Source organism: Papilio xuthus, unplaced genomic scaffold (assembly GCF_000836235.2).
Source record: "Papilio xuthus unplaced genomic scaffold, Pxut_1.1 DF828952.1, whole genome shotgun sequence".
NCBI classification, from domain to species: Eukaryota; Metazoa; Arthropoda; class Insecta; order Lepidoptera; family Papilionidae; genus Papilio; species Papilio xuthus.
In genome coordinates, this window is record NW_013529697.1 from 2,682,527 (window position 1) to 2,707,936 (window position 25,410).

Here is a 25,410-nt window from a genome sequence, read left to right on the forward strand (position 1 = left end):
TTATCGATCACTACTAGTTACAGTTCCACAAAACTAAAATTCGTGTGTTCATTAATCATATTTGGTTTCCGTTTGTGTGAATGTATTCGTGTTAAGGATTGACGTGACCTTTCTACTAAGCTTAGATAAGGAAATTTGATTAAGCATTAAAACACAGAAAAGCACTTTCTGTGCCCGATAATATACGACTAGTTTTGCTGTAAAATATTTTTATAGGTCCACAGTTAGGAAAGTATGAATATAAAGTAAAAAGGGTTAATTTCCTTTAACAGAAGCAAGATAAATAGACAGAGTCTTTATTAAAGAATAGCCTTGGACTTGAAGACGTAAGTCGCGAAATAAAAGACTACAAATATCCACTCTGATAATATTCAATACTAGTAAATCGGCCTTTGCCCTGGAAGACAAAAAGATAAGGCGGCTTAACGTACTACCTTATCCAAATTCTTTCTATTACATGATACAATCCTCACGTTTGTAGTATTTCCACCCACTACGATCTTAACAGCCATGTTATGTTTCTTACAAGCCTTCCGGCACCTTCAATGTTGCATCAAAATGTAAGTGTTTCTGTGTGGCCCACTCTTATGACAGCCCGTGCTACATTTTAGAGATTGTTAAATTATATAGACAGAACACGTTAGTTTAATTTACTGTTTTGAAATAATTTGATAATAGAAACACACTAGAAAAATTATAAAAGTATTGTACACCAATTTTTTCAATGTTCATAAACCTAACATTTGGAAAATTGGTTACAAAAACTAAACTTACAAAACTGTTTACAAAGTTATCAACGAGAAATAAACGAAAAAAACATCTATTTTATTGCACATATATTATGTAAGTAGTTAATTTTAGTAGCTTCGGGGAGCATCATAAATTTAATAAAGTTCTATCTAGTTGTCCGTTTCAGGCAATTGACTTTGGAAGCAGACGCTCCAATTATATGACATCGTGCAATTTTATTCGTCGGATTTAAAACTTAGATGTTCCGTAGGTTACTGCGCGAAATCTAAATGCTTTGAGTTATGTATGAACTTTAATATTCGGCTTTTGGTTGTTAAGCTCTCGCTCAGTGCTTCCGTGCAGTTCAAATATTAACGCTCATTCAGTAAGCATCTTACTGCCATATGCTGTTTTGTTTAAATGTCTACTAAAAGAGCACTTAGCAATGATTTAGAAAGAAAACGACACCAAAGTACTCCCTAATTAATGATATTCAAACAGTAGATTTATAACATTTTTCAAAATAATTTTGTTATTATTTTGTTAAAATGTGTTGTTTTTCCTTCTCATATATTCTTATTGCATACATATATCAAGATAATACATATTTGATGTTATAATAGTATTTTGCGAGACGTAGGAATTGGTTTTATATTTAGTTTGTGGTTCGTAGTATTTTTAAATGAAAATCAAATATTTTGAGCGTACTTGTCCGTGTGCATAGCTAGCGGCGACCAGTCTCGGTTGTCGGCAATTTCGTAATCCGAATGCAAAATTCAAAACCATGTTACGCTTCGGGATTTCAACTAGAAATAACTTTACAGTATCCACTTGTTTCTATCAAAATTTATTCAACATTTTTCGTTTGAAGGTAAATTGTTAACTTTTCATTGACTCTTGGTAACCTGCGTTTTTGTTTTGTAAATTGTTTAATTGACCTAAATTATTCATAATTTTTTTAAGGAAAAAGTATTCAATTTTTTTAAAAACCGCAGAATTCTTATATGTATTATTAATGCATAGACTATTCCTATCTTTATTTTATAAGAGAAGAGGGCAAACGATCGGCGGGAACTCCGAGGTGATCAACGACACCCATGAACATCTGCAACACCAGAGGAACTGCAGTTGCGTTGCCGGCCTTTAAGGAAATGAAACTTTGGTTTGTTAGACATAAGCATATGAGATTGTACAGAATTACAAGTTTTTATTTTTTAAATAGCTGTCGCATGGGACGCCGTCTGCTCGGAATTTAAAAAAAAACATAATTTGTAGCCTAGGTGTTCTTCCAGACTATGTTCTATATATATGTCAAATTTCATCGATATCTATTTAGCCGTTTCGGAGATACCTTCAAACAAACATCCATCCATCTAAAAGTAAGATTAAAAGTGATTTCACTAGGTCCACTCAAAATTGCATACATCCAGGCTCCTCAAATCTTATTATACTTTTTATTAAGTTGTAAAAACAAATAATAATAGTATAAAAGAGGATGCCTCCGTCTGGCTTTTGAAGAGTTAATTAACCTGAAGTTCAGAACTGAAAGCGAGCACAAGTAGCGCTGCGAAGGAGATATGAGAAAATTCCCGCCATATGTAAACAAAGCCGGAAAAAAGATTTTTTGCTTTAAAAAAACGTTGTAACCTTTCTCAAAAGTAATAATTAAATTACAGCTAAAATCTACCATACGTTTGTCTATCTTAGCTAACTTTTCTTCGTATTAAAGAAGACAGTCCGCTATAAAGAATGATAAATTACAACCTAAACTATGACTATTTTTCATTCCACTCTCGGAAGCAAAGTGAAGTTGAAATTTTTCTAAAGATATTTCAAAACTATAATAATTTAAATTATTCTTCATAAACTCTCGTCGTTGAACAAAAATTAAAAACGTTTGATCTTTTTATTTCACTAATACAATAGTTAAGGTAAATTCTATGTATTATTTTTGACCACTTCTTTTTTTAAAATACATGCATATAATATTAGGTTAGTTATTTTATTTTATTACAAACTTAAATAAGAGTGTTTGATTGAAATGAAATGACAAACCCTAAAACTACATAAGACATTTTCAAAGGCACATTTCAAAAAGGAAATGTTTCATTGACCAAGATTAAATAACGAATGATCTATAAAATATCAAAGTCTTTTGGATATATATAATTTTACATACATCCGTTTGTTAGTATATGTTCAGAAACACAAAAAGAGGCAACGTTCTTACTTAGCGTATTTGACTTTCATTATTGTCAACATACGAACGTATCTTTCCTATGTTAAATTTACGAGTTAAAACAGCATGCGAATGCCGTACGAATACGAATTCACGCATTCACTCATTACTTATTTCTCCATCCGATTTAAGGCAGTCGGTTGCTTTTAATAAAATATGTTGGAGGAATGAAATGCACATTTTTGTATCCAACTTGAATATAAATGAACCTGTAACGTATGCAGCTGTCCGTTTAATCTATATTTATGTATTTTTCCAACGAACCGACGTTGGATTTTTTAATTATTAAACGAAATAAATAACAAAATTGAGAGCGCAGGCGAAAATAGATAATATGACCTAGTCTAATCTAGAGTAGTCTAGGAGAAATTTTCAATGAGACGTAGAATTTATTTAATTATACTAAAAATAACTTCTCATAACATTATGACTGACCATAAGTGATTTATTATTTCTCTCATTCGACACCTCAAATGAATTAACATCTCTGCTAAATATTTATACAAACAAAAGTTTGACAAAGAAAAATATCTTATTTAAAAATATTTTGACACGACAGAACGCCAGGTTCCATCCACACCACCTGGATGGCTGGCTTTTCACAACGGTGCGATTCTCGCGCAATTTCTTGCCTCGCACAGTCGCGTTGTGTAATACTTATACGAATACGACTAAGGGACCTTCAAGAAGCGAGCATACCATTTCCTTAAAGGCCGGCAACGCATCTACAGTTCCTCTGGTGTTGCAGATGTCCATGGGTGTCGTTGATCACCTCGGTGTTCCCGCCGCTCGTTTGCCCCTTCTCTTATAAAAAAAATATCTGATGTAATATTTTTATGTGCTTTGCTGTTTTATCTAATAAGCACGTGAATAAGTTTTTATGTATGACCTAGTGTTGCCTTAACGGTTGAAACGATTATAACGTCTGAGGTGTAATTTTATTCCAAGTGATGTACACATCTGAACAAGTGGTTTATAAAAAAATATATAACGTCCATGTGATTTAAAAATCATAGGGTAGAGTTTCCGATCGATGTATATCGATAATCTTCAAGGTCACGGGCACGGTATCGACGTTATAAACAAGAACAAGGTACAACCGTGCGGTCCGGCCGGGCGTCGAACCGCGCTCGTCCGGTTTAGCCCGCCTCGCGTCCGTCCACTGCAATTATGTAACGGAGTCGTCAGAACGCGGCAACACCGACTTATCTTGTCGATACATCACATCACTACGCTATATTTGATTGTACTTTTGACAGTTAACGATTTTTGTCTGTACACTGCTACGAGTTTTTTTAAACAAATGAGGCGCAAGCTTTTTTTATTTTCAGGTTATGACCTATCCTTCACTTTTTATAAGTGTTACAAAGTTCTTGGATTAAGTAATTCAATATTGCGATTCACATTGTGGAAAATTAAATATTTCACAACAAACATGTGTACAAATAAAAAAGTTAAGCACAAATAAAAGTGAGAAACTGTCAACATAAGGGGAGCACTACAAACAGCTAGTGACATTTTTGAATATAAGGCTCTACAAATTGAAACTCATTCTCGGTTGTTGACACTCCAACTTCAATTGGAATTACTAGTGAAGCCCTACACTACATCCAGCATATTGTTATGTCGAAATAGGAGCAGGGCTTTTATCAAGAGGTATTGTTACAGTCACTCATTAAAATTCGTTCAAATTGCAAATTCCCGACGGCTGTGCGTCGACTCACAGGTACACACTCCCCCACTTTCTCCGATTCCCTCCTCATTACCGATGCCACAGCGGCACTCTTCTGTAAACACTTAGCGCCTACGAATGAAGCGCCTCACTCTTGCTCTTGCCTCTACTCGTACTCGAAATAACACGCGTATGTATTAGGGTTGCCAACGATGCGTTTTTTTTCAACTGACAGTTAATGTTTTGTAAATAAAATTCGTATGTTTATGTGTGTATTTTATATGCATATTTTGTTTAATACTGACCATCTGTAGCAGTTTTTGACCGATTTTAATGAGTGTCGTTCGATTACTTTTTCCGGATTTTCATAGTAGTCAGTCATCATAGTCAGTTGAGCTTATTTGTTTTTATAGTAACACTAGCTATCAACGAGTAAAATTCTACGAATATTTTGGCATAATAGAATATTTGTTATTAATTAGCGCAAGCAAAAGCAAAAGAAATGATAAAAGGTCATCAGGGCACGGGCAAAACCGTTCGTATGATAATCAAAGTCGCAGTTTTATCTGCAGTCAGTGACATTTAACTTCTAATTATCAAGTTAGGCATAATAAATATACCCGTACGTAAGGAAATTGGAATTAAAAATGTGTTTTCCTATTTTTTTATATACTCCCAGAGAAGAGTATACAACATCTGACGTAGCGTGCGATAACCGTGCAAATTGGTATCACTAATCTATTCCCCTGGATTGGCTAAACTGGTTTACTAGCACTTGTATCAACCGGCACCGCTTCACGATATTGTAACTTCGCTCTAATCCGGTTTACATGAATTAACATCAAAGCGCTTAAGTTGCGTTAACGGATATTCAGTAATACCAGCATCAATTAATACTGAAATACTTGTAAAATAGCGTCGTATTGCACTGCATTTCCGTGCAATACAAGTGTTGCCGCAAACTTTACTCCAGTTTTGCCATAATTTATGTAACTGTGTATCCTGTAAGTCTGGCAACATTAGTGTGCATACAAACAAGTTGAATACATCTCAGAGTTCACGTTTTGCCGGAGGACTGAAGTATGACGCAGTATGTATATTCGAAATAATCAGACTAGAAATCTTCTCTATGCCCGGATGTGGATTTTCTAGTTTAACGTACTTATTTTCCTATTCTAAGATGCAGTTCTTGAAAATTTTATTTTAAAATATAATATTTAAATATAAACAACAATTTTAGGCTGTATTTTGTGTTTATTAAATATACGTTGTTTTACTTATCGATGTAGTCGAATTTTGATAGAAGTTAAAATATATCTTTCACAGACTACCAAAAAATTTTTACTGCTTATTTTAAAGTTTGACGTTTAATTTTATATTTTTATAATTGTTTTAAGCCTCCATCCGGCGGACAACAGCCGGTACACGACAGATGCCAACGCAGCCCCATTCCGACGTTTTTTTCGTATACCGGTTTTATATTTAAACATTTATGTAACGCACATTATAAAATAAACATAATTACAAATATATGAGTGATAACTTTTAGAGATAATGACAAAATGTTTTCCTAGCTTTGGTATAAAAAGTCGAACGGTAGTCAAGTAGTTATTCATAAAATTAACTTTTTAATAATTCTTTTAACATAATATTAAACTTTAAAAAAAATATTAAAATGACAAGCGTCGGTTGCAAGTTAAAATAAATTTTGACTCTGTAACCCAAATCCTAAACCTAAAATATGTAAATTATCTAAACATAATTTAGGCTTTTAGATTAGTTTCCGTTTAAAAGAGATTTGCAATCTGTAAGGAGAAATAGATATATTTCCTCTGCCGAAACATTTGTCCCGTTGAAAAAAAAACAGAGATGCGCTTTAGGTAGTTCGTAAAACTAGGATTAGCTCAAAAGACTAGTTGACAATAATAATTAGTTTAATAGTTTTACTTGTACGTTAATAAATGCCATAAAGATTCACCCACCGTTAAGTCTACGCCAAAGCGTGAGAACTTACTGCAATGCAGACAATTACATGGTTTTTCTTTGGTTATTGCTCAGTGGGAACTCGTATACGTAATTATAAAAGCAACCAAACATTGTTGACCTAATATTAAATTTTATACTTAAATTAGCTATTGCTACTAATTTATTTTGCATTTAATTATTAAATTATATAACATCAACCAAAGAGGTAAGTTTTTATGTCCAATTAAATTTCTTTTACATATTTTAGTTTATATTATAAATTGCTTAACATTTAATTGTAAAATATAATTATTTATTAACTAGGTAAATCTGTGATAATTTTACATTTATATCATCCAATAAAATACAAAACGTAAAATTAATTAAAAAGCAATAAATACCATAATATTGTCAAAAACCATTAATATTTATAATTATGCAACAATATAAATTTGTAAAAACATTTTAGAGGAAATAAAGGCTTTCTTATACCTTCTAAAGAAACGTTTATTTGTATACAAACTTTAGTTTTTGAGTTGGAATGAAATTTACATACGTTCCGATATGCATAGAATTCTATTGAAACCACGTTTTACCCCAGTTTATATGAAAGATAAAAGAATTGATTGTCTTTGTAAACGCGACCTAGTTCCCCACACAAGTCTAGACAGTTGAATAAATAATCACACCAATTTAAATTTTGTTATTTACAACTAACACAGACTTAATAATAACAATTTATGGATTGTAATGCGGATTTGTCATTAACCTAGACCTTTTATATCATATATTTGAATTAAAGTAGCATTTTTAATTCAATTCTTTATCAGGAACATACTCTTCTTTTAATTTCATTACTAATCCGATAAAAATAAAACTGTCAACTAATTGCCAGTATTTTACAGAAACAAAGAATAATGAAATATAGAGGAGACAACGAGTAGAAAAATAAAAGGAAGGGGAAGCTCGGAACACCTCTAAAGAAAGGCTTTAGATATTTAATAATGTTAATTTATTATTTTACTACTATTATAAATGCGAATGTTTGAATAGATGGATGTTTGTTAGAAGGTATCACCAGAACGGCTGTGTGGACCTCGCCGAAATTCGTCATATGTAAAGAATTTGGAAAAACACATAGGCGAATAATTACGTTTTGCTTAATCACGTGCGGACGAAGTCACGGACGATAGCTACTTAATAATAATTGAATCGACAATAGATAGGTATCATTGAATAGAATTATAATACCGTTAACTATTCTAACACTGTTTTAGAATGTGAACTTTTGACTTAGTGTCGCAGACCACAATCTTAGTTAATAAAATATTTAGTATTTAAGAATGCAGTAACCTCATTCCTCGCCTTTAAAATTCTTTAGTATGTTTTTTTATTAAAAAGTATAATATAAATTCTAGATAAATCTTAACTTGTAACATATTTGAGGTTACTTTCGTTATAGAAGTTTATAAATGAACACATCCGTTTCGCTTAGGTTATCGTGACCTAATGAAGCGGACTAGACTTCGATTTATTTTAGAAAAGAGGTTTCCTAGATTTCTAAAATGTATAATAAAGATTTATGTGTATTACCGTTTTAATTATACCTAAATGGAAGACATTCATATAATACGAATACCATTAAAAATAAATTAAAAAAATAATAGAAATATCCTTAATTGATAAGGCATTCATGACACTGTAAATACTTTATGTTGCTACATACCTTCAGTTAACAGCACGGTTAAAACTGAAGGGAACGTACTTAAGTTACAAGTTTTAAGTTATAATTGAAATTAATAATACCGTTTTTATCGCGTTATAACTGTGATTTTTAATACATATTGGTACTTTAATGTCATTGCCGCAATGCGGTTATAGAGTTTTACATTAATTATTCATCCAACATAACACACAAGTTTAATAATTGAAAACGAAAGCCATATAAAATTAGTAAAGTCGAAAACAAGAGAAACCGTCGCTACCAAACACGCATAAAGCGCCACGGCGCGCATTATTATGCTCATTGTTCGACATGTTTACAATACGGCGGGGGCACGCACGCCACAATTACGTGCTATGAATTTTATTCCATTCCGAACGGCTCTCATCCAACACGGGCGAAGTTCCCAGTTCCCAGCGCCCGGACACGCTTCGTTAACTTTCCGCGAGGCATCATGAGAACCAGCGAAACTATGTTTAAAATTTTCGAACGACAAACACTCGTAAAAATCGAGAAATTCTAACGTTACAATTCTTGGTTACAAGAGAAATAGATTGGACAGCATGCAAAATGTCAAACGCTTTTTAATTATTGGTTGGCAGCACTTAAATATTTATGTCAGTGTCAAATGTCATCAGCTAGGTTATGATTTCACATATTTCCTTTATTAAAAAAACGACTAAATTTTTATTCATCGCACGTTGTAAGTTTATATCACAAGCTGTGATATCCTCAATTTTTTTTTTTTAATACAATATATTTCACTTTAATTTTTTTAGAAGTTGTTTTGGGTTTAAGGATTTTAAGAAAATAATTAAATTGTATTTCGCAGTTTCTTAAGCCAATATATTGTAATGACAACGAAGTAACAACATCAATTAGATGGGACCCATCCAAAATTAGCTATATTGCAGTTGAAACTGTTTTAGCTAAACTACATGTGATGCAGTTAAAGTTTGTCAGAAAGCATTTAATTTTAAACTGCAGTACAATTGGGTCAAACCAATTAAGACCTGGATATGTTTTTAAACTACGACTATAAATGTCGTAGAACTCGCAAAAGCAGCAGTTGTTGCTCGAATGAGGTTTTGGACTTCAGATAATGTCTATGTTTAGTTTAAGTAAAATGCACATACAAACCACATTGGTAGTTGGTCAAAAAACTGTTCAAGTCTATACAAGTTTTGTGTCTATATGTTAACTGTGTTCAAGTCTTTTTAAAAACTTTATTTTTCAATATAGGTATTTTTCATACAGTACCCGTAAGTTTAAATGTAAAACGGTTATATTTGGCATCCCTGGGCCGCAACGATAAAAGCGTTCGTTGTAAATAATGAATACACGTGAACGCGAAGAATCGTCACTCGAAAAACAGGTTAAGGCCACATCGGCATACAGCCACGAAGCAAGAATTAGAGTAACGCAGAAAATGTAAATTATACGTTGAATGAAAGCAACCCTCTTAAGTCTTGTACAATAGAGGCAGTTTCATACTTTACTTTTATCTAGCTTATTTCCCCACACAACTCATGTCGTTATAATTATAGCAGTTGCTAAGTAGATTTCTGCTACAAGGAAATATTTTTAACTTTTTGGAATAAGTCTTATTCCTGCTAATTAAACCGTACTGTAAAATGTATAAGCAATTTAAATATATGTTTATTAACATTTTTGTTATTCAGGCTTTTAAAATTTTCATTAGTTAGATAGTTTAATACCCACAAAGTTAATAATACTTAAAACCAACCGGGAGAAAATTAATTCAAATCCCATAATGGACCGAGGAAAATATAATCAAATGTTCGAAACCCAAAGCCGGGAAAGAGAGCGATGGAGGCTTTGATATCACCTGTAACAATTTTACGTTAATTAGTTCAAAACGCTAACTTACATTTAATTAAAAAAAACAATTAGGCTATGACACTCCGGGGAAGAATACAAATCAAATAACACTACATTCTTCAATATGTTGGTAAAGGTCTTTAGGCTACAAGCACTCTAATAAACAAAGATACAAATCCGAAAAGAAATTATGCTATTGTCAGTTGAAATATACCTATAGCTTGTGCCATTGGAGTTTAATATGGGAATACCGGTAGCGCACCGGTATTCTGTTTGCTGTTCCCGGTACACTGGAATACCGATTGTACCAACCATTTTTAGACAAGTTCACTGTCCTGCCTCACAAGCATAGACCCTTGGCTATCTACGGATAAGGCTCTAACCCTGCATTTTTACAAGCAGTCAAATTTTAAAGAATTCATGTCAAACCTATTCTCAACAAATCAAATCATATTGATAAACGTATATTTAAGCTTAACATATGTTTAACTTAGCCATTACAAAAGCGTGAATATCTGTTACAAAATAATCCTATTTCATATTAAAATCTTATTTCGTTATGCCATACCTAGTTATGTAAAATTTTGTAATAAAATCAGGAATTAAATGAGCCGACCTGGCTGAATGACGGCGGCACCTTTGCCACACATAAAAAGAACGAATAGAAAAAGATATCGTAACAATGCGTTCTTCGGATTTTATTTCGCGGGACCGCATAAATAATTGTTGCCGTGAGAAATTTAGAACGGTATTGAATGGAGCCATTCTCTTCGTTCTTGGTCGTCGTTTGTAAAAGAAAGTGATGAATCTTACTTAATCTGTCTCTCGTACCTGCTATGGATTGTGACTGGTTATTCTCGACTGACCGAATTATCTGCAATTGTATCGAGTCACGACTTCTGGAAATGTTAATTTGACTGCGCTCAGCGTAATATGGGTTTTATCTGACATTTAATGAAATAAATTTTAATTGAAATTTTAAAAATTATAGTTAAATACACGATCGCAAATTCAGTAATCCACACTCCTAGTCACTACACTATTAGCGCTTCAATAATACCAAGTGAATTAAAAGTCATTGTAATTTTTTATTCAAAACGTATACTTAAATATGTTCTTGAGATCAATAAAGAATATTCTAAAAGAATATAAATTATTAATAATCATTTACGCACGAAAATTATCCGTGTAACGAAATAAAAGTATTCAAACGTGTACCGATTTTCCGCGCTTTTTATACATGATTTATAATAACATACATGATTACCAGCAACTATAAATAAAACTTATTATAACTTAGTAAATTGATATCACAATTACATGAACTCTTGAATGAGGAAATACCGTTACGCAATTTGTAACATAAAACCTTACAATGCGATGTACATACGTAGCTATTTTTAAACCTATAACGCCTAAAGAAATATTTTTAACGTTTATTTATAACTAGTTATCGCCCACGACTCCGTCAGCGAGGAATTAAAAAAAAAACTTTCTTAACTATAAGCCTATGTGTTCTTCCAAAATATGTTCTATATGTACATATGCTAAATGTTATCGAGATCCGTCAGCCATTGTGTAGATACCTTCAAACAAACATTTATCCATCCATCCACACATCCATCCATAATATTAGTAAGAAGTAAGATTTTAAGAATTTCAAATTAAAAATACACTCGATACGTCACGACTATGTAAAAAGGAGTAGGCAGGTAAAGCACAACTGAATCAATTTGAAAATTTCATTTATGTACATAAATTATTTAAAAACATGAACAAGCATAACATATAACCACTAATCTATGTAACTATTTAAAATACGAGTTTTCTGGGATTCGAATCGGAGTCTTCAGTTTCGTGAGCGTATCATGTAACATCTGGGTCACTTTTTAAAAATAAAATATATTTAAAATAAAATATAAAATATATTTACATAGTACAAAATACACATTGATAATGTAGACATGCTTGAGACAGTCAATTGTTTTCAATTTGTTAACTAATATTATGCGTACCTGCATATTAGTAAATAAATATTTAATAAAAAAAACTATTACTTAAACCAACTTTCCCATTAGGATTTGTTTAATACATAATGAAGGTTCTTTTAACGCGAATACCATCATTTTATTAGCGCGATATAAGCGAAATATAAGGAGTAAGACAAGAATCACATTAAATATTTATAACGAACGTCATGTTCTTCTAAATAAGGCTTGCTTACCTTAACACTGAAATTGTATTTCAATCCCAATTTCGAAATGGATCCCTCGAGGTCCGCAGTAGTTAAAATTGCTGCATTCCACCGTAACCGGGCGCGAGGCAACGCAGCCTCCCTATCTGGACCGGTTGTTTACTAACGCCGTGTGCTTTAAACTTAACATTAACTCTGTGATCATCACATAAACAGACAATATAACACTATCAGCTATTCGATAACGGCTGCAGCCATGGGCGCGTCGTGTTTTTTGCAGAGACCGATTAGCGGTTATATGCGCGGGAATCTATAACCACGTCTCTCACGCACGCCGGTAGACACGGGACTGCCGCGCCGCCGACACTAGCGCCCTCCCGCGCACGCGCGCCTCCTTACTCTAGGACTCCGTTGCCCTAAAAGCCTGCGACACACCTCATGTCTGGCAAAACTGGACCGGATTAATTCTTCATAGCCAAATGTGAAGCTATTACACCGTACAAACACAATATCCATATATAAGTTTAAACTTTCCCAAATAATATAGAGAACACAGGAACACTTCGAATATGTTCTTCTCTAATGCATTTGTAACTATCATGTAGTTTAAAAGATTATTTTTTTCAACAATCATGAATTATAACACTATCGAGATTCATTACTGACTTAAATTTTTCCCACGTCGTCACGTCACCTGACTATGTACATAATAATGATTTATTTTATTAGAATTTAATACATAACTGACTATAGTATGTTTGATTAGCATTATAGCAATTTGTCCATATCTTAAATTATGATTTTAACATTATTTGGTAAGGACATTGAATTTAATACCTACCCGAATCGTAGATCGGTTATTATAATACTAAACTACTACTATAATAATATATTCGTAAGGCCGCAATTTAAATGCAACACGGTGTTCAAAGATTTATTGCACTTACACCTATTAGAATTGAGTTTGTTAATTATGACCCAAATTACGTGCCTTGCATTAATGAATCCTTTACGGGTATTAATGTACATCTTTAGAATAATAGTTGTACAATCTACAGCAGTATCTTCCGCACTCACATCTAAGGCTAAGCATTTTCACTAAGGGACTAAGTAACCCTTAAACTTCGTTTATGCTTATTGCCATTTTATATTAAAAATTGATTGTTATTAAGGCCAGAATTCTACAGGATGGAACCGTTTCCTTAAGGAAAGTGTCAGGCGATGTACCTGCATTTTTTTGAATTAAAATTTGTTAAAAATTATTTAATTGACATATGGATTAAAATTCTAGCTACCATTTTCTCATAGGAATCGGCATCTGTAATATGAGTTACGCGTGCCGATAAATAGAGTGCAATTTTATTTTCTATAGTGCATTGTATTTCTCCAAAAAAAATTCACATGTTAAAAATTTCATAATTAAATTATTTTAAAGTTCTTTTAGGTTTTAAAGTATAGTTTGTGTTTTATTATAAAACGTATAAATTTTCTTTCGTTTGTAATAAGGCTCCATCTATCGAGGAGTAAAAAGCAAGCGTTTATTTATTGTTTCCGTTCTCAACTATTAATCACTAGTATGTACATAATATGTTTCGACGGAAGGTTTTATAAAATAAAGTGTAATTTGGCGCAATAGCTGTAATACGTATATTATATCGTTTTTTTAACGGAAAAATTGAAAGCTACCCAATGTACCTCTTAAAAAGGTAGGTAAGTAAAAAAAAATATGGCAACAGCAAAGAAAGTAAGTGTCAATGACATGACAATATCAATGTCATTTTTCCGTATAATTGTGACAGTGACAAAACATTGACGATATTTGTATTTGTAATCTGTTTTTAGTTAATGTTCTACAAAGAAAAACAAATCAGTCCTGTAAAATTAGCGTTACCTATAATTAATTAAACAGTTTTAAATTCCATTAGTATCATAACAAAAAGACATAAAAATGTCGAAGCGAAATATTATATTCCACCCAATTATCAGTTCTATTCAACGGATAGCCTTATATGAAACTAAAGCGGTAAATGTTTTGTGATTACAGAAAACAGTGGTACTTTCTTGAATTTTTATAATAATTGACTTTTGTTACAGAGGTTTTATCTTATTGGTTCAAACAACACTCAAACCAGATTTCGTGTACTTAAAATTGATAGAACTGACCCTAGAGAATTGATATTGGTTGATGATAAAGTGGAGTACAACAAGCAAGAAATACACCAATTATTAAACATGATTGGCTTTGGTAACAGGGGTAATAGATCACCGGGCTTTAATAAACTTGTTTCTGCATTTGGAATTGTTGGTAAGTACTAATTATAACATAAACATGACAAGATTTTGACAATAATTGTTGGGTCAAATAAGGAAAATAATTTGATAAATAATAATTACATCAAGAATGTAGGAATTTCTGTATCTTTATTTAAAGGTTCATAACCTTTTTAATAAATTTATAAATGAAACATTGCTGTTGCATTGCATTTTAATAATTTTTCTAGTAATCGTTTACATTTAATGCTACTTAAACATTTCAGGCTTCATAAGATTTTTGGAAGGATACTACATTATATTGGTAACAAAGAGAAGAAAGATAGCTGTGATTGGTCCACATTCCATATACAAAATAGAAGATACGGCCACAATCTATATACCAAGTGACAACAGTAAGCCCCCACATCCCGATGAGCAGAGATATCTCAAAATGTTCTTAGCAATAGATTTATCAACTAATTTCTATTATAGCTACAGCTATGATATCACACATACATTGCAAATGAACATGGCACCACCAAGGAAATTAGCTCCTGCGTTATTTCCCAAACCGATAACCGCAGCTGTGTATCATTCTAATTTGAATTCAGAAAACAGTGAAGACAATAAATGCATTTGTAAGGATAATGAAGATGACGATGAAGATATATTTGAAACATGGAAACAACAGTTGCAACAAAGACAGGAAAAAACTGGGTAATTTTTTGTGTATTATGTAGTACTAGCTGTCGCCCGTGGCTATCCACCTAGATATTTGCCTTTGTAATATTAGTAAGATTTATTAAGACATAGGGAGTATATTTATCTAAGAAATAATCTAGAAACATCGGTATGAGTCAGATAGTTACGTACAATTAAGTCTACATTTCAATTGAACGATTTCACGCTACATGAGGAAATAGGAGAGTCACGAAGTTGCAAACAAAAGTCACCTTGACATAGTTGAGCAAGTAAAATTTGAAATTACATTTTATTTTTAAGGGGACAAAGTCAAAGACTTGAGTTTGGCATCAGAACAGTACCTGAGTGGAGATTTGTTTGGAACAGCCATTTGCTGTCAGCTGTACATTCATACCTACATCCAGATTGGATATTATATATAGTCCATGGTTTTATAGAACAAAGCAACTTAAATATATTTGGTAGACCAATTTACCTTACACTTATAGCTCGAAGAAGTAACAGATATGCTGGAACTAGATTTTTAAAAAGAGGAGCCAACCTACATGGTGATGTTGCTAATGAAGTGGAAACTGAACAGATTGTTCATGATTCAATGATATCTTCATTTGCTGCTGGCAGGTGAGAAAATCATATATGTATCTAATTTAAAAAATACAACATGAAAAAGCATCATCATTTCATTTAAAATATAAAATTTTCAGGTTCAGTTCATTTGTGCAAATGAGGGGTTCAATACCCAGTTATTGGTCACAGGATATATCGAAGATGGTACCCAAGCCAGCCATATCTATAGACCTTAGTGATCCTTATGCAGAAATACCAGCAAAACATTTTAATAATCTCATGAGGAGATATGGTTCACCGATCATGATATTAAATCTAGTCAAGAAGAGAGAGAAGAAGAAACACGAATCTCTTTTAACCGATGTGATAAGTAATGCTGTGAAATATTTAAACCAATTTTTACCACCGGAACACGCCATACAGTATTTCCATTTAGATATGGCGAGAATGAACAAAGGAGCAGATGCCAAAGTTTTAGATAAGTAAGTTTAATTTTGAATATTTTTTTTTAATCATTCCATTTTTGGCGGTGAGACAAATACTGTCCAAATCATTATGACAATATAAACTGAGACAACATACACATAACAAAATAAATTAATTGAAAAATTAAAAACATTGGAGCAAATTTAGTGAACATCCATTTTCCATATCCAAGTAATTTGTGGTCTATTCCCAGGCTTGATTCTGTTTTCTATTTTTTGGTGCACACTTTTAGAACAGTGTCAATAGTAATTTAAACATAGTTATAATATTTGCAAGGTTATCCGCAATAGCCCGCACAGTAGTCCGTCGCACGGGTATATTCATGAGCTGTAAGGGCTACGACGACGAGAGCGGTGTGCCGGGTCACCAGGCCGGCCGCTTGCAGACTGGCGTTGTGCGAGTCAACTGTGTCGATTGTTTAGACAGGACGAATACTGCGCAGTTTGCTATCGGAAAATGCGTACTAGCTCATCAGGTTAGTTACCGTTCCACATTCCAAAAAAAACGTAATTTTTTTGCAATATAACGTCGCATAACATAAGCCAATAACTGTGTATTTAACCCTAATGATAGAATTATTGATAAAAAATTAATTAAATGGTGTTCATAAAGAAAATTTTATTTATTTTCAGCTTTACGCTCTAGGCCTTATCGGTGAGCCAGTTATAGAATTTGATTCAGATTGCGTGAGACTTCTGGAAGGTTTATATGAAGACCATGGAGACACGCTCGCGCTGCAGTACGGAGGCTCTCAGTTAGTTCATAGGTATGTATAGCAAACATATAATATTGTAACTATATATAGGTCTAATGTCTGTTTTATGTTGATAAAGGTCTTTGTCTTTACCAGTTGCAATTTTGAGTGCTATTACTAATTTGGAAACGTAAAAATATTAGTAGAATATTTGGGTAAAACTTTATAACAAATTTTTAGTAATTAAATTTTGATACATAAATGTTATTGCTCTTTTTACGATTTTATAAAATTCAGTATCAAAAAATAAACTATTATATCTATTAAAATTGGTAATGTCCATTCATAACATCAAAACTTACTAAATAAAACTAATTATACAAGTTTAAATATATTTATTATATTCATGGGAGTTGTTATACTGTCAATAAAATATATAACATTTTCAGAGCTATTATAAAGTTCCTTAACAATAATCCATTAATTCATATTAAGTTTTAATTTTCAGAATAAAAACGTATAGGAAAACTGCTCCATGGTCGTCTCACGGGAATGATATAATGCAGACACTAAGCCGATATTATTCCAACACATTTTCCGATGCTGAAAAACAGAATACAATGAATTTGTTCCTTGGACTTTTCATCCCGGATCCAACCAAGCCGGCTATTTGGGACTACCCTACTGATTATTACTTTCATCATCCCGAAGCAATGGTTTATATACCAAATAGAAGGTATTGTTAGTTTGATAATTAACGTTTTAACGTTTATTACCAATTTGAGAATATAACACTCCGGGGAAAATAAAAATGACATTTTATACTTCAAAATTTGTCGAGTCTTTAACCGAAATGCTGTCACAATAAAATGGATATACACATAAAAACAAACATATATATTTGCAAAGAGAGAGTAAGTTTAAAGTTTTTGGACTCTGAAAAATCTTAATAGACCATAGATTTTTTTTTTCGACAGGTCGTTAACAAAGTGGTGGGATGACGAGGTGGTGCGTCACCTGCCGCTGCCTAGCAACGAAATGCGGAAGCTGTGCTGCGAGATCATCGGCACGCAGGGCGACGGCGCGCTCGAGATGCTGGACCCCTACCAGGAGTACAACCGCCCCTTCGAGTACACTGTCTTCACTGAATGCTTCGAGTTCAAGGTCAGTTACATTTTTCTTATTTATGTTGTTATATTAATAGATGAAATAAATAACATAGGAAATGTCGGAATTGTCTGTAAGTGGTGAGTTGTAAAAAGAAAATAGGTAATATATCGTAAGGTCAGTATAACTCTTTCTGGTCTCAGATGTTCCACACGCTTCGCGACTTGGCACCGTCGTCAGAGAGCTGTAGTCCGTTTGTGGTGCGCGGCCGCAGTGTTGGTCAGAGCAAGGGCCCTGCCTCCAAAAACCCCGTCATCAGCGGACGATCCAGCACCACGTCTAACAACTCCAGCGAGTATGAATCACACTTTTTCGAATATTCCATCACTCATTAGATGATTGATGAAAAAAAAACTAAGCATCTTTGTAATACTATATGATAAAATATCTCTAACTATTATTGTGTACTTTGGTTTCAGTTCCAACAGCGGCTCGTCATCGGATGACGACCTGACCAGCTCTACGCCCAGCTCCCGGCAGATCAATCCGTCTCCACTGTCTCTGGTAGACAAATTGCTTTCGCCCGAGGAGCCCGAAGACCAGCCCATGTTCCCCGCCATCAAGCGATCCAATGCGATTACATTGAAGCAACCAAGCAAGAGAGATATGATTGTGTAAGATTGAAGTCTTGAAGCTTTTGTTTTTTTTATCTATATAATTTAAGAAAAACAATTTTTAATGTTTGAGGTTTCTTTTTCTTGTCAATTAGAGTGACCTCCTCTAAATATAATTAAAAAATCTGTCGCCTCTAAAGTCCATTGACTTAAGGTAGAAATTAAAATATTCTTAGCAAATTATTTAAATACTAATCATATTTCAGGTATAGACGATACGTGAACTTCGAGCGGCGATCGAATCCGCAATACGAACCCGATATACACATCGTGATGACTGTCAGTAGCGCATTCACAATTGACAGCACGGTCGACGTCATCCCGCCAACAGTTACCAAAGCCTCCAAAGAAATATATCAAAATTACGTGCAAAGGAACAGCGGCAGAATCACCGTACCAGCCGCCTCCCTCGCTTTATATAAGAAATATGTCAATTTTAATGTTAAATAATTTATTCAAGTTATAATACAAAGTATTATATTGAACAATGTAGTTAATAACTAAACAATTTTGCAGCAGTGAGAACAAAATACCATGATAAAATAGTATACTACTGCGTTCCCATTGAAGAGAATAAGCTCCTACTATTTTCTCTTCCCATCCTTCTTCCCCATTTTTTTGCATATTGGAAATGCGATTTGAATGGAAACGGATGTCGTTAAATTTTATAAATGTAGTAAACTCTAATGTACAACTTAGTTATCCCTATAAATTGCTTCTTTGAATTCTATAATACACCTAATTTCTCTTTGTAACGTTTGGATTATTTTTGTATATAGTTGCTTGATTTTTGAAACACCTATTTTAATTCTAAAAAAATAATTTTTATAGAATTTTAAAATCTTTTTATACTTTTTCTATAAAAGAAGTTTCTGAACTTAATGACAGCTAAAATGACAATCATAGAATGACAGTGATGACATTTCTCTTGTAATCGAATCGGTCGATGGTCGATTTTTCATGTAAATCATATTTTATTAAAGTGAAAATCTAAGTGGAGGGTGGATGGCTGTTTTCTGAATGTAATTTCTATTCAAAAAGCAAACATGGCTATGTCAAAAGGTTTTAAAGTCCTAGAAAAGTCATCGCCACCAAACCCTTATAGTATAATTTTACAACATAGAAATAAAGACACGGCTTTGCTTTTTGAATCTCAAGCAGTGGTGTCGTTGTCGTCTCAAGAAACGGAAACTCTTCGAAAACAATACCATAAAATCGCCGATGCTTACGGCTGTTTGGGAGTTTTACAACTAAACGCCGGTGAAAGTTGCCTGCTTTATCTTGTACTGGTGGTGGGATGTTGCTCCGTCGGAAAGGTGGGTGATGTTGAAGTATTTAAAATAACACAAACACAGTTTCTTCCTCTATTCTATCAATCTCAAGGAGAAGATAAAGTTTCTGAAGTTCGAAAGTTGTTGAATTCTGGTACTTTCTACTTTTCATGGAACTCTGGTAAAGTTCAAGATAATCTCTTTGATTTAACTCTTTGCGCTCAGAGGAAAAGTAAAGGTGCTAATCCGGATAATAGATTCTTTTGGAACAGAACTCTTTTTATACATCTTATTAGATTTGGTATTGATTGTGAAGATTGGCTGACTAGAGCTATGTGTGGTTCAGTAGAAATCCGTACTATATATGTTGGCCACCGGCAGGCGAGGGCAGTGCTTGTGTCAAGATTAAGTTGTGAGCGAGCTGGTACTCGTTTCAATGTAAGAGGATGTAATGATGATGGAAATGTTGCCAATTTTGTTGAAACAGAACAAGCTATATATATTGATGATTCTGTAGCATCCTATATACAAACAAGAGGATCAGTGCCACTATTCTGGGAGCAGCCGGGTATTCAAGTAGGATCTCATAAGGTAAAAATGTCTCGAGGGTATGATGCATCAACCAGTGCTTGCGACAGACACTTTTCACAGTTAAAACGCAATTATGGATCAATAATTGTTGTTAATTTGCTAGGCTCAAGTTTGATTGGTGGCAGTGAAGGTGAAGCTACACTTAGCAATGCTTATCAAAGACATCTTAATGAATCAGCACATTCTGATGTTATACAGATTATTTTCGATTACCATCAAGAAGTAAGAGGTTCATCTATAGAATCTGCTCTAGCTAAATTCAAGAAAGTTATTGAGAAAAATTACGATGATATTAGCATCTTTAGTGCTAGGAGTGTTGACATCTATAATATTCAAAAAGGTGTTATCCGCACTAATTGCCTGGATTGTTTAGACAGAACCAACTCAATACAAACATTTATTGGCTTAGAAATGTTGGCTATTCAACTGATGCTTTTGCAATGTGTGGATAAAAAACAAAATGTGAATAGATTTGAAGAGGTATTTAAACAGATGTGGATAAATAATGGAAATGAGATTTCTAAAATCTATGCAGGCACTGGAGCTATACAGGGTGGTTCAAAGCTTATAGATGGAGCCAGGTCAGCCGCTCGTACTATTCAGAACAATCTGTTAGATAATTCTAAACAAGAAGCAATTGACATATTGTTATTGGGATCTACATTGAACTCAGAGCTTGCTGATCGTACAAGAATATTACTACCTCCAAATATCCTTCATACCTCAACTCCGGTGTTGAGAGAAATGTGTCGTAGAGCAAATGAATTTACTCAACCATCCAGCATTCGGATTACTATTGGTACATACAATGTCAACGGAGGCAAACATTTCAGAAGTTTGGCCTATAAAGATGTATCTTTAGCTGATTGGCTTTTGGATTGTCCTAACTCATCTTTAGTATCAACAGTAAATATGAGTGAACAACCATCTGACATCTTTGCTATAGGATTCCAAGAGATTGTTGATTTAAATGCAAGCAATATAATGGCTGCTAGCTCTGATAATGCTAAAGCCTGGAGCGAAGAATTAGAAAAAGTATTAAGCAGAGATGCTTCGTATACTCTCTTATCTAGTCATCAATTAGTAGGAGTTTGTCTGTTCATATTTGTTAGGAAGGACCTAATTCCGCATATAAGAGATGTGGCACTTGATTCAGTTAAAACTGGTCTAGGTGGCGCCACAGGTAACAAAGGAGCTGTTGTAATAAGAATGGTGATTTATGGCACATCATTATCTTTTGTCTGTGCTCATTTTGCTGCAGGACAGTCGCAAGTATCCGAACGTAATGCTGATTATACGGAAATTACTAGAAAGATTGCTTTCCCTATGGGAAGATCTCTTTACTCTCATGATTATGTATTTTGGTGTGGAGATTTCAATTATCGCATAGACTTAGATAAGGAAGAGTCGCGCTTATTGGCTGCACAGAACAATTTGCAACGACTTTTAGAACAAGACCAGTTAACAAGACAAAAGTCTCAGGGTTTGGTTTTTAAAAATTGTTTCGAAGGAGAAATCACTTTTCCGCCTACTTATAAGTATGACCTATTCAGTGATGATTATGATACTAGTGAAAAATGCCGAGCGCCGGCTTGGACTGACAGAGTTCTATGGAGGAGCAGGAAACACACCATTGACCCGGAAACAACATCCGAATTGGCTGCAGGAAAATTACTTTACTATGGACGCGCAGAACTGAAACAAAGCGATCATCGACCGGTAATAGCAATATTGGAAATAGAAGTACTGCAAGTTAGTTACACTAAGTGTATGGAAGTTTTTTACGAAGTTGTAAAAGATCTCGGTCCCCCGGATGCCAGCATCGTTGTGCAGCCTTTTGATGATATCGATGGCGAAGATTCAGTTTTCGATGATAACGTTATGTCTGCCATCTTACAAGAATTAGCGACGATCGGTGACGTAACATTAGTACGTTTTATAGACGACCACACCCTGAGTATAACATTCAGAGATGGCCAACACGCGCTGGCGGCTGCCCAGAAAGGCCATATTTCTGTAGCATCACTATATTTCCGCATAACTTTGAAATCTCCCAACTGGGTGGACATAGTACGGTCCGAAATCAACTTGTGTACAAACAATACGATTCCATTATTTGGTGAGGTACAACCGGAACGGCCGCTGAGGTCAGCTCCGCCGACGCCGCGGCGACAGCAGCCGAGCAGGCCTCCAGCTCCTTCTCCCACACCATTGCTGCCGTCACGAGCGCCGGTGGCGAGCCCCGCTCGGCCCCCGCCTCCCAGACCTGCCCCGCTCCCCCCAGACTCTGGAGCGAGCGTCGTGCAACCACCAATAGCGTCGCCACCACCTGATAGTGTTCCTCCTCCGTCGTGTGCTCCCCCTCCTCCGCCGCAAAGCTCTACCCCTCCTCCTACGAATGCTGCACCTCCTACGGGTCCTCCACCTCCCGTACCCGCGCGTCAAGGTGCACCTCCCCCATTACCTGCTCGCCCGCGACCTGTTACATAAACTTAATACGTAATATCTCGTTACGTAAATTCCATAGTTGTATACAAATGCATTTTACTATATATGTATTGTACAATTGGCAAGTGTATTGCAAGCTGTGTGTAGAATGTTTAAATATACATTATAAATTATATCAATAAAGTTAATTAGATTTAAAGGTATAATAACTTGTTGGTTTTGTTATTGGTTCGTAGATGTATAGTAGTTTCTATCAATGTAAATCTTTGTTCGTGTTATTAAATGCTGTTATAAAATATTTTCCCTCAGAATTAATGTTGAGTTGAAAAGATGTTCAAAACAAAAAATAATTAACATTGTGTAGTTTAAAACATGTTCAAACTCAATATACATTTAAAATATAAATCTTTATATTTATGACATGCTGGATGACTTTATATTTACAATTTTGTGTCGTCATTTTAAATTTCAAGTCTCTTATCCTTTTATTCTGTGGTGCAGTTTTTGCACCAACAACCAGGTCTTTTGTCAACATTACCAATTTTATTCATATCATTGAGTAATTTTATAAGCTGATAATAATGTACAGTGTACTTCATGATGTTTTATTATCAACATATTAAATATCAAGAGATAAAAATTGCTAATCATTGAGGATGTGTTAAACATAACATGACACAGTTTGTTTTGGTGTAAATGTCATAATACTCTGGAGTTTCCATTGACCAAAACATATTGTTATCAAGTTTTTCCAACGTGAATGAAAACAGTAACATAATGTAAAATTCTTGAAGTACTGATCTCTAAAAAAATGTGTTGTTGGTTTAAAAAATTATAACATGAAGCAAAGCTCTCCTATATTACATTAAAGTTAATTTATAGATAAACTTTGTCCAGTAAAGTTATTAAAAGTGAAATTTATTATAAGACTGGTTTAAAATTTAATTTAAAAATATTTAATTCATCTATTCAATGAAGTCAAGGTCTATGAATTTAAAATAGTTTTTGTTAGTTATGCCTAATTGAGATTAATTTAAAATATTGAAATTAATATAAAGTTCATGTAAGCAAATATTGATATTTTATCTACTGTTTATTATTATATATGTTTTCCCTGTCTTACTTAAGGGTACAAAAGTAGGAGTAGAGCAGACAATAGTTTTTGTAATTCGGAATAAAAATTAATTATATTAAAATGTGTTTCCGCTTCATTTTAGTTTTTTAGAAGCGAGTATCAAAATTATCAAAATAAAACTTGACTATATAATTCAAGTATTTCTTAATTTTATGTCTATGATTAATAATAAGATGTGGTTTGGTGTTGGTGGATTTTTATTTAATTATTTCGATGAATTGAAGAAATTTAATAATTGTCTTACTTTTGTTATACACCACATATTTCTAATTTATTTTTTGTCTACTTGTTAAGTTTATTTATGGCTGTGTAAGCATTTTTCTTCAAAAAATCTTGTCTAGTGGAATCTCTCACCTTATTGAACAATATTTTTTCTGAAAATATATAATATGTTTTTAATATAATGTATTTATGTTGACATATGATTTAATATTTGATAATTTAAATATTAATTTGATTGTTGGAAAAAAAAGCTACATGATATAATTAATTTAAATACATTGTTAATTGGTAATTTATTGTGATTTGGCAAGAAACATCATGTGTAAAATTTTATATTTCAAATTGCTGTAGAATTAATAAATAATAACAACGATTAGATTAAGGAAATACTGTTATAAAAAAATTATTATAATTAATATTTTTCTGCATATAATGGTTAATTTTTAATATTACTTTTTGGATTACATTTTCCTACCAGTCAGCACTTATTAAGTTAATTCGTGTTTTTGGTAAAGTGCAGGTTTTTTAGAAATGTTAAAAGTTGATGAGCTTTTTTTTATTTTAAGTTACTTAATTATTTGTCTTACTTTGTAAGATATTATTTTACTATTGATGTAATATTTGTTCCTATTTAATAGCCTTTTTTATTTTCATATTAAACATTTATTATTTTTAGTGTAAGGTACCTGATGCACATTTTTAGTTTTTTTTTTTATATTTTTTTGTTTTATTTTTCCTAACACCTGCGAACAAAGTATTGTAAGAAAGCTTTTTGTATTATTTGCAGATAAACATTTTCGCTATGAAATAGTCGTGTTTACTCATGTTTATGATAAATTGTTAAAAACAAGAGAAGTGTTCGTATTGCAAGAATTGTTGTTAAATTATGCGTTATC

The 25,410-nt window shown here is 33.2% G+C and overlaps 3 protein-coding genes across 4 annotated transcripts in view; 2 read left to right on the forward strand and 1 right to left on the reverse strand.

The window, feature by feature from the left end:
• Positions 1 to 12,733, reverse strand: part of tutl (immunoglobulin superfamily member turtle) — a 65,303-nt gene extending 52,570 nt beyond the window's left edge. The window contains exon 1 of the mRNA XM_013319760.1: positions 12,395 to 12,733. The gene's annotated coding sequence lies outside the window, so the exon portion shown is untranslated. The remainder of the gene's footprint in view (positions 1 to 12,394) is intronic.
• A 1,440-nt stretch (positions 12,734 to 14,173) lies between these two features.
• FIG4 (polyphosphoinositide phosphatase FIG4) lies at positions 14,174 to 19,579 on the forward strand. Of its 2 annotated transcripts, XM_013326091.1 has the most exons (12): positions 14,174 to 14,387; positions 14,459 to 14,669; positions 14,902 to 15,334; positions 15,620 to 15,940; positions 16,024 to 16,368; positions 16,649 to 16,847; positions 17,005 to 17,138; positions 17,575 to 17,802; positions 18,044 to 18,230; positions 18,377 to 18,528; positions 18,653 to 18,847; positions 19,054 to 19,579. In XM_013326091.1, the coding sequence occupies exons 1-12, from the start codon at positions 14,313 to 14,315 to the stop codon at positions 19,295 to 19,297; spliced, it is 2,724 nt and encodes a 907-aa protein (XP_013181545.1). In that variant the 5' UTR covers positions 14,174 to 14,312; the 3' UTR covers positions 19,298 to 19,579. The 2 variants fall into 2 exon arrangements, with proteins under 2 accessions (XP_013181545.1, XP_013181546.1); XM_013326092.1 differs by lacking the exons at positions 14,174 to 14,387; positions 14,459 to 14,669 and having other exon boundaries at positions 14,955 to 15,030; positions 15,110 to 15,334.
• A 194-nt stretch (positions 19,580 to 19,773) lies between these two features.
• Synj (synaptojanin) lies at positions 19,774 to 23,564 on the forward strand. Its single transcript, XM_013325256.1, has one exon. The coding sequence runs from the start codon at positions 19,894 to 19,896 to the stop codon at positions 23,197 to 23,199; it is 3,306 nt and encodes a 1,101-aa protein (XP_013180710.1). The 5' UTR covers positions 19,774 to 19,893; the 3' UTR covers positions 23,200 to 23,564.
• Positions 23,565 to 25,410: the final 1,846 nt, after the last annotated feature.

Excerpts from the sequence above, each read along its gene's own strand:
- FIG4 (XM_013326091.1), top strand. The coding sequence starts at position 14,313 with ATGTCGAAGCGAAATATTATATTCCACCCAATTATCAGTTCTATTCAA. Across the intron at positions 15,941-16,023 it reads TCTTCATTTGCTGCTGGCAG|GTTCAGTTCATTTGTGCAAA; the intron begins GTGAGAAAATCA and ends TAAAATTTTCAG. Across the intron at positions 18,231-18,376 it reads CTGAATGCTTCGAGTTCAAG|ATGTTCCACACGCTTCGCGA; the intron begins GTCAGTTACATT and ends TTCTGGTCTCAG.
- Synj (XM_013325256.1), top strand. The coding sequence starts at position 19,894 with ATGGCTATGTCAAAAGGTTTTAAAGTCCTAGAAAAGTCATCGCCACCA.